At 34.9% G+C, this 9,967-nt stretch overlaps 1 protein-coding gene across 1 annotated transcript in view; it reads left to right on the plus strand.

The window, feature by feature from the left end:
* Positions 1 to 9,365, plus strand: part of LOC129218858 (kinesin light chain 1-like) — a 52,283-nt gene extending 42,918 nt beyond the window's left edge. The window contains exons 9-11 of the mRNA XM_054853179.1: positions 2,779 to 2,952; positions 8,823 to 8,940; positions 9,289 to 9,365. Of these exons, the coding sequence (XP_054709154.1) occupies positions 2,779 to 2,952; positions 8,823 to 8,940; positions 9,289 to 9,365 (369 nt within the window). The remainder of the gene's footprint in view (positions 1 to 2,778; positions 2,953 to 8,822; positions 8,941 to 9,288) is intronic.
* Positions 9,366 to 9,967: the final 602 nt, after the last annotated feature.

A 9,967-nucleotide genomic window follows, 5' to 3' on the forward strand; every position in this document is an offset into this window, starting at 1 on the left:
AAAAAATACAAAAATTTAACTTTTTATATGGGCCCCAGGTCCCCTAACCTATATTTAGAGAAATAATCTCTATTGAAAACTATTACTGTCACAAAAAAAATTGACAATTGCGCGACCAAAACTCAAGGCGGAGATATTAAAGTTCAAAGTTTTAAGGGGCCATACAAAAGATGATATTGGAACTTATCTCCCTTTCAAAAGAATGACAGGTCGTCAAAAAAAGAAAAACAAGGTATTTATATTTTTCATTGATATTCAAAAATTTATGGAAATGTTTTTCCGTGATACGCAAAAACGCACTACGAAACCTCGAACAATTTGAAAAACTTTACTCGACGGACACATATAAGTTTAAACACTTGTTAACCGGTATATTTCCCCCCAAAAAGTGTTATTGACGGCGAGTGAAAAGTGATGTAAGTAACAAAACGCTGCGTTTCACGTCTCGGTGAATATTGGTAGTACTAATTTCAAACTTTTTGTATTGGAATTATTTTTCAATGGAGATTATTTCCCTAACTATAAGTTAGGGGACCTGGGACCTGTCCAAAAACTTAAATTTTGTATTTTTTGACTTCTTTTTATTTTCACTTCAAGCTTTCAATATCTTAACTGTACATCTGATTTTGAACATTTTTTGCAATTGGAAGTATACATCTAGGACTAACGGTTGCAAAAACAAAGGTCTTGCTGGTTAAAATGGAACACCCTGAATATACAATCCATCCTCGGGACCATTTAGCGTTCTCCAAACAAACAATTCTGACAATACTGAAAACTATGGAGATTTTATATCTAAAATTACAAATATATACATACAATCCTTCCTCGGTATTCCGGCACCAGGATTTCACGATACAACGGGTATCACGTCACTTTTTTCAAAGTCTCGAACTTTTGGCATACAATCTTAAATGTTAAGTGGCTCCGAATTTCACGACAGTGTTCTATTGTGAAACTTAGGTTACCGCAACATGTTGGGCTGCTTAGACAGGATCAAATTGTCTTTACAATTAAAACATTTTCCTTAAAATAATGAAAATATCTAGGAAAGTTGATTGTAGGAATTTCTGGCTAACAATAAAGGGGAACTGGACTCCAATTGCATAAGGCTATAGCCAAATTAGCTGTAGCTGGTCTTTGCAAGCTTCTCTCAAGAGCGAAAGAGGTACTATTTACCCATTAGCAGGACCGTCCGAAGAGGGGTGTGAACGAGACGATCGCATTGAGTGCCAAGATCAAGATATGAAAGGGTGTCGTAAACTTAGCTTTTGCTGCATAAGGTTCAGTTTTTCCCATTTTTATTAGGTGTTTTATTACAAATAATCCTGTCTTTTTTGACACTCAGAGATAAAATGTTCAATTATGTAATTGTTGAAATCTGTTATCATTAACAATTAAGATTAGAAAATGTTTGGTACTTTTCCATTCCATTATACGCCCACTATAGTTGTTAGCCCGAGTTTGGTGACTTTAAAAGAGAGATAATGTTCATATTACTATGAACTAATGTTTTTTTTAACTAGCTTCATTTCTGTATGTGTCATGGGGGGGGGGGGGCAAATAGCCTTCGTCTATGGCGCCGTTTTCTCTTAGGATGGTCCTGCCCCATAGATTGCCAAACACATAACCTAAAACTTTAGAAAAAGAAATAGAAAGCATTCTTCCATTATCGAAATGTGGGGATTAATTGTCGTTATCTGATCAAATTGGTGTTAAAAGTAAGTTCTCTCTTTGCAGAAAACTCTCTTTTTTAGTTGAAAAACTACATCCTAAGAAGTATAGTTGCTTAAATTGTTATTCACAAAGTAAGTAAACCTTTAGGGAAAAGTATTTATGAGTAAAATAAAGAAAAAAAGGAAATAAAGTATTTTTTCTTTTGACTTTAGCCTTGTCCATCAATAATTTGAAACTCTGTTAATTGAAAATGATTAAAAACTTCATGTTATTAATCAACTTATTAAACATTTCATAATAAAATATTGTTTAACTACCTATTTTTTAACTATTTCGGTTAAGACCTCGCTCTGGTTATTGCGAGACTTTGTAGAATAAGAAAGAACAACGTACAATATCACAAAATTGCAGATTACTGCAGACACCTGTCTTGAGGTAGCAAAGAACCCCTTTTTCAATGTAAAATAAGTGAGTTTATGAATGAAAAAAACATCCGATGCCATTATAAGGTGTTATTTCTTATTTTAATTTTGAAGCACTAAGATATTTATTCAACTTTACTTTGTAGATAGTCCCAAGGGTGACGTAATACCGAGGTTCGACTGATTTTTACAGAAGAATGGCACAAAAATATTTCACCGCATAGATCTATGGGCTCATCTGAATTAACTCTCATTTTGCTTTTAAATATGAAATATTTTCCCCTCTTCTCATTTTCGATGACCTGTACGCATTACCTTCGTACACTTATGTGTATTTCAGGCAAAAGGTTTTCTGTGTCCTTTACTTTAGGTGCTTTATTTTCCTTTAAATAAGCAGAAAAAATTCTTTTTCCAGACCTTGAAACACGAACTTGTGATTCATTACTTAAATTGTTGATAGAAAAAAGTCTAATCAGTGAAAAAAGTTAACTTTTACACTAAACTGTGCGTTTTCGTTTTTAGCGTAATCAAAAGTTAGAATTAAAATCTGGTTGGTTCCATTTTGATTACATAGAAAACAAACCACATATGAACATTCCATACTGTATCAGCAATTAAAAAATTGATTTTTAGTTTTGTTTCACACATATCAAGTTATACTTTTTCTCTTGTTTTGCAGATTTTAGGGACAGATCATCCTGATGTTGCCAAACAACTCTGTAATTTAGCAGCTATTTGCAGTCACACGAAAAAGTTCATGGAAGCTTTAAAGTGCTATAGGGAAGCTCTTGAAATATTTTCAAAAACATTAGATCCAAATAATTTCTACATAATCAAAACCAAAAGCAATATCGTAAGTAATTAAGTAACTTTCTGCTCATTGCAAACAAACTATGTACCAGCAATAGTTTGTAAAATTTACTTTGAACTCAAAGTTCGATTAAACAAAAACTTAATAAGACATCTAAACATATGACAAAAAGGGAAGAATGTTTTCGGATCTGAAGGTTGATAGTTTCCGTTGAAAAGCATGCAGTAGCTTTCGGAAGTTTTGAGACGATAATTGTATTTTTCCATGTCGAGTTTATCTGTAAGCAAATTTTCTTAGTGTTGAAAACCCAGGGGGGGCCCACCAGATCTAGATAATGTAGGCGCACGCGCGCAAACCGTGCGCAGATACATCCGCTGACGTGCGGATACATCGCTGCGGAGTTGCACGTCGTCCGATAATCGTAAAAGTGCATATTCTTTACTTTTAATTCGTTTTAAATTGATATGATATTTTTTATTTAGATTGTAAAAATTATTACCAGATAATATATAACCCGCGCGTTCGGTTGGTGTATCCGCTGCTGTGCGGATACATTCGCTGCGGGCACGCGCATCTCGCGATAATCGTTCAAATTCTTGATTCTAATTTGTTTTAAAATGATATTATTTAATTAATTTGTAAAAGTTATAAATGGATAGTATATACGTAAGCTCTTAAGGTGGATACATTTGCTGCTGTGCGGATACATCCGCTGCGAGCATACGCTTGTCGCAATAAATCGTTCAGGTTCTTACTCTTCACTTCTAATTTGTTTTAACCTGATATTATTTAATTAATTTCTAAAAAGTATTAATAGATAGTATATACGTAAGTGCGTAAGGTGAATATATTCGCTGCTGTGCGGATACATTCGTCGCGAGTGTCGCGAGCACGCGCATCTCGCGACAATCAATCAAATTCTCCTTCTTTACTTCTAATTTGTTCAAAATTAATATTGCTAATGTAAAACGTAGTAATTATAGCTAGATAATATAGACGAACGCAGATACATTTGCTGCTGTAAGAAAATATTTGGTGCTGTGCGGATACATTTATTGCGGCCATGCGTATCTCGCCATAATCGCGAGTAATGTTCTAGTTTCCCGCCTGTCCTCTTTTCCTTCCGTTGAAAAATTACTAAAATGTTAATCCTCCCTTCTTTTCTTCTATCCATCAAGTGGAGATAACTGAGCAATTCTTTTCCTGTGACTTAGTATTTCTTTTTTCCTTATTTATTTTATTTATTTATTTATTTATTTGCCGCTCATATCAAATCACAAAAGCATCTGTTGCTTAAAAGCTTATCATATGGGGCCAGCAAATTCGCACTTGCCGTATTTTTGGAAGTTTGCACCGCACCCGGTGTAAGCGCAACAAACAATGCGAAAGAAAAGTTGTTTCTGTTAGTTTTTTTTTTTTTTTTGAAAATATCTGGAACGCAATTTAAACAGATTAAATACTTCAAAAAAAAAGAATTTCTTAACAACTTACTGATAGCTAATCACCCTAAATCCGACAACCATTCTTTGCCGAATTTCGGATCGCTGCCGAAAATTTTGACATTGCGTATGAAAAAAACTCCAAACGATCGCCATTGTGGCTATTTAAAAAAGTTATTACTTTGAAATATTTTGCAGGATAAACTCGCTTAAATTTCAGCACTTTAGTCCGAACAACGATGCTTAAAACAAGAGATTCGGACTTTACCGCAAAATAAAAATTCTGCAAATTTTCCTGATCTATACTCGAAAATTTGGAAATTTTTCCGATTTTAGCTTAATCCTTTTAACTAAAAACCAAAGCAATAAAACACATACTGGCATAATTTAATATTATCTTCCCGTTAATTAAAGACTTAAATTATGGTAGAAGCTAAATTATGCGAAAAAGGCGGGACACGCCGATTGTGAATTCATCAATTTTTTGCATAGTTAATCACTTGGGGAAAAAAAAACGTGTTTAATAATGCTACCAGAAATTCAAAAGGAAACTTTTGTTATTTTTTATTCAAAACACCTTTTGAACATATTTCCGATCATTTCGAGAGAGTTCCAAACATTTTATTTTCCTTCTTTTCAAAATAGTTTATTTGCTGTAAAATGTTGTAAACTGTATACAAAAAAAAAAAGAAAAAAAAACATCGTATTCGCCGCACTTTCTGTATGCGCCACTTCGGTAATTTATAAACTTTTTTTTCTCGTAAGCGTCTTGGCGCTTACTCCCGAAAATACCGTATAGTTTTGGAATCCTTGCGTGCATTGGGATATTAAGGGTTCAAAGGCAGATGGAGGACTTGCTCCTAGTGTTATCTCTCATAGAAACAAACATACATACATAGACTCATAAACACATTACCCTCCTTTGCGTCGCGCACGTGCAGTCGGATAAAACTAGGCAATCCGATTTTGAGGGCAATCCCCCTTTTCGTCAGTGCCTATAAATGAGAAATCAAAAACCAAATCTAATACGGATCGTAATCTTCCTTCGGTGCAGACTTCATGGGTAGGCAACCTCGGTCACCACCTAGGGTGGTAGATTTTAGGGACGGCGAATTTCATGATGGCAAAATGTTAGGTCGAAAAAGAAAAAGTGAAAAACTCAAATTTATTCCTCAGTTTTTTTTTTTTTTCCTTTGCAGCTCAAATTGCAGCAATACGTGAGAGTATACGAAGAGAAATCTGTAGAACATTTTTATGACTGGGGGGCGGCACTTGTCAATATCACCTGGGGGGGGGGAGTACTAGAGTCGGCCCTGCTTCGGTGATAGAGCGTAAGTTCTTTTATCGGGTGTGAAAGTCTGAGAGTCATTAATGGAACAGTTCTTTTTGATACAAGGGGGAGGGGATGAAAAAAAGGAAATAAGGAATACTTACATATATACATAACATTTGAGGGGGGGAATGTACATATTTACAATTTTGTATAGAGAACTTAATGGTAGGGCTGTTCCTAAACGGTAAGGGGCGTTGCAAGAAAGCTGTTTAAATACTTGAAAATTGACTCTAAAACCAATCAGGTTTCAACATTTGCAGAGCACCGATTGACCGTCGATATATCAGAATATGCAAATTCGAACTTAGTGGAATCCGAGAAATGAGAGAAACTGCAAAAGACTCGTTGAAAATATTGTTAAGATTTTTATGTACATAAAAAGCTCCCGAAAAATCCAGCTCCGTCACAGTAAAAAATTAGCAAATTATCTTAACCTCGGAAAATTTGAATCTCTGACCTTTGTCCCATTAATATTTCGCTGTTCACGACTTGAAGACTCCTTGTTTTTTTCACATATTTTTCATGTTCTTTCAACCTAAATTTCAAAGCCCAACTTTTCAATTTAATTTTTTAAAATATAAATTAAAATATTTTTAATAATTTAAAAATAGGTTGAAAAAACTGGTTGGAAGAACATGAAAATTGTGTGAAGAAACAAGAAATCTCCAAGTCGTTAATAGTGAAATATTATTGGGACACAATAAACAAATTTAAGCTTTCCGAGGCTGTGCGGCAAAGAGAAACCTTCAAAATGCTTCTGACATTTTGTCGGCTGATCCTTATGTAAAATGACCCAATGAATCCGAATATGACCTCCGTTTTCCCCCTGTACATATCATTTTTTTTAAAAGCCCCAAGTTTTTTTCAATTTTCCTTAGTTTTAGAGCAATTGTTTTTTTTTTTGAAGGTGAAAGGAGCTTTATATTAACTGCTAACGTAGTTTTGGTGGGCAAGAGAGGTTCAAAGTTCAAGATCATGGACACCGATCACAAAAAGGGGGACTTGGGGGGTATACCCCCCCCCCCCCCCCCCAAATATTAGAAAATCACGAAAAACGATCTTTTTATTCTGCTTTTTAAAAAAAGATAATTGTAAAAAAAATTTCGGTGCAGAACGAGAGTATAAGACTTGCTTCTATGACTCCTATGTCCAAAAAATATTCGCGATGTAAAAAAAATTAAAAAAAAAAAAAAACTATTATGTGAATGTCGCACGTTGCATACAAGTTGAATCGCAGGTTTTCATTCAAAAAGACATACTTCTGGATAATACTTATGTAAAATGACCCCTTGTTTCCAAATACGACCACCTATTCCCCCATTAGGTCCCCTTTTTAGAACCTCCCCCCCCCCCTTCCTCTGATTCAGAGCCATGTTTTTTAATTTGGAGGGGGAAAAGAGCATTTCAATAACCGTAAACAATATTCTGAATGACTAGAAATGTGCAAAGCTCAAAATCTTGTGCATATGTAGCAGAAAGGAAAATTTGGGGGTTTTCCTCCCCCCCCCCAACCCCTAACACATTGTGCAGCGAAAAAACTCTCAAATGCTTCTGAGACTATTCCTGCTGATTCTTATGCAAATTGGCCCCCTGAATCCGAATATGATCTCCGTTTTCCTCCTACACGTACCAATTTTTGTAGAAAAGCACCCCCTTCCCCTTTTTTTTTAATTTGAGGAGGGGGGGCAAGTTTTATTTTTTGCTACATATGCACAAGATTTTGAGCTTTGAACATTTCTAGTCGTTCAGAATAATGTTTACGGTTATTGCAATGCTCTTTTCCCTCTCCAAATTAAAAAAAATGGCTCTAAATCGGAGGAGGGGGGAGGTTCTAAAAAGGGCGGCGTGATAGGGAAAGGGCGGTCGTATTTGGAAACATGGGGTCATTTTACATAAGAATCAGCCAGAAGAATGTCTTTTTGAATGAAGATCTGCCCGACTGACCCGATTCAACTCGTATGCAACGTGCGACATTCACAAGAGTTTTTTTTTTTTCTTTTACATCGCGAAAATTTTTTTGAACATAGGAGTCATAGAAGCGAGTCTTATACTCTCATTCTGCACCGAAATGGCTTTTAAAAACATCTTTTTTAAAAAAGCAGAATAAAAAGATCGTTTTTCGAGATTTTTCTAATATTTAGGGGGTAACCCCAAGTCCCCCCTTTTGCTATCGGTGTCCATGATCTTGAACTTTGAACCTCTCTTACCCGCCAAAACTATGTTAGCAGTTCATATAAAGCTCCTTTCACCTCCAAAAAAAAAAAATAATAATAATTACTCCGAAACTAAGGAAAATTGAAAAAAAAAAAAAAAAAAACTTGAGGATGGGCCTTTAAACAAAAATCGTACGCATGGGCTCAAACGGAGGTCATATTCGGGTTCAGGGGGTCATTTTACAAAAGAATCAGCCGACGAAATGTCAGTAGCATTTTGAAGGTTTTTTTTTTCTCCCCGAACAGTGTTATTTTAAAACCTTCCCCTGCTGGGAAGCTGAATTTTGTGTAAGCTTTTTATGTACAAAAAATTCTTAATAAAATTTGTAACGAGTCTTTTACAGTTCTTCACAATCCTCCTATTCTATCGAAAGGGTGCAGATTTGCATATTCTAATATTTTGACGGTCAATCGGTGCTCAGCAAATTCTGAAACCTGATTGGTTTTAGATCCGTTTCTCAACTATTTAAACAGCATTCTTGTAAGTTATTTCTCAGCACGAAAGAGTCGTTTGCTCTAGAGACCGGTCTACCTATTTTAACGTTTTTATTTGCGCCTATTGACGATGCACATATTTTAGAATTTTCAGGGCACAGTATTAGATTTTAATTATATGCAAATGATTTTATAGCTTAATAACTTTGTGCAGATGTGTAAAATAGCTTTATGTATGTATAACCATGACTCCAGAATGTTCTAGCATATGCTATGCTTCATACATAAAGCACTTTTAGCTTGATTACTGTAAGCGAAACTCGCTTGCATTGATATTCAAAGCTGTGTAATTCTATCTCCTAAGAGAAATTATTAAACAATTAAAGTAACAAAATTTCATGAACACTTACTAATTACATAGATAATTTACCAGACTACGTAGCGATATTTTTATTTACGAATATGATACTTTTATACTCTTTTCATCAACAGGCATCATTACTTTTGGAAACTGAAAACTATCATGAAGCTGAAAGCCTATATAAAGAAATACTGAAATGTGCGAACATGAAAACACCTGAGAAGCAAGAAAATGATCGGAGTTTATATAGTATGTATTGTTTGCTAATCGTCGTAAAAATATCTTTGTTGACTCTTGAATAAAAACTTCATTTAAAGTTTAATGTTTCAAAGCTTTGTCGCCAATGTTTTGTTGTTTTTTTCTCCTGTGTGAGCGAATGCGGCAACCATTTCGAAAATAGCTTAATCATGTTCAAATTTTCGTTTGAAATTGTGAACACACTACCTTCTTATATTTTTAAGGTATCAGCTACAGTCAACTCTTGATAACTTGAAGTACCAAGGGACCGGCTAAAATCTTCGAGTAATCGGTAGTTCGAGTTATCGCGGAAGGTCTTTTTACAGCCTCATGAAGAATTTTTTTTATTTTCTTTTTCAGGAATAGGGCATAATTCAGAAATAGTGTTGCATATGGTTGATGTAAGGGTGTGTGAGTATGCGGCTTGTCAATTTTAAAAATAAAGCTTTGAGGTTGCGAAAACAAAAAATGCTCAATAAAAAATAGCTCCGAAAACATTTCAGGAGATACGTATAAAACCTACGAAAAAAAAAAACTTCAAATATGAGCAAAAATAAGGCTATGTATGCATATTTTCTTTACATCACTGATATAATTAGCGACTTTTGATTTTAGATGACACATGCCATGCTACTGAAGTTGCTGACAGTGTATATAAAAGAGTCAGTGAAGATTCAAAGTCAGAGATGGCAACGTCACCTACCGTTCATAGGTAATGTACGACACAATTTCATTTTGAAGATAATAAGAAATGATCTAAACATCAACACATATTTTGTAGTTTTATTATTTATAGAAAGTTACGCACAGAGCTTTTGTGTCTTCGTTTGCTTTAGAATTTTATGCCGACAGAGTGGTGTAGTGGTAAGACGCTGGTCTCTTACGCCCAAAGGCACAGGTTCGATCCTGGCTCCAGTCAGTGAATTTTCAAGATGCAGAAAATCGACAGCGTCCATGTCGTATGATTATGGGGCATGTAAAGGATCCCTCGAGTGCTCGTTTGGCATTGAGTATCTCTTGACGAAATGAAATTCCTAGT

This window comes from Uloborus diversus, chromosome 3 (assembly GCF_026930045.1).
Source record: "Uloborus diversus isolate 005 chromosome 3, Udiv.v.3.1, whole genome shotgun sequence".
Lineage (NCBI taxonomy): Eukaryota > Metazoa > Arthropoda > Arachnida > Araneae > Uloboridae > Uloborus > Uloborus diversus.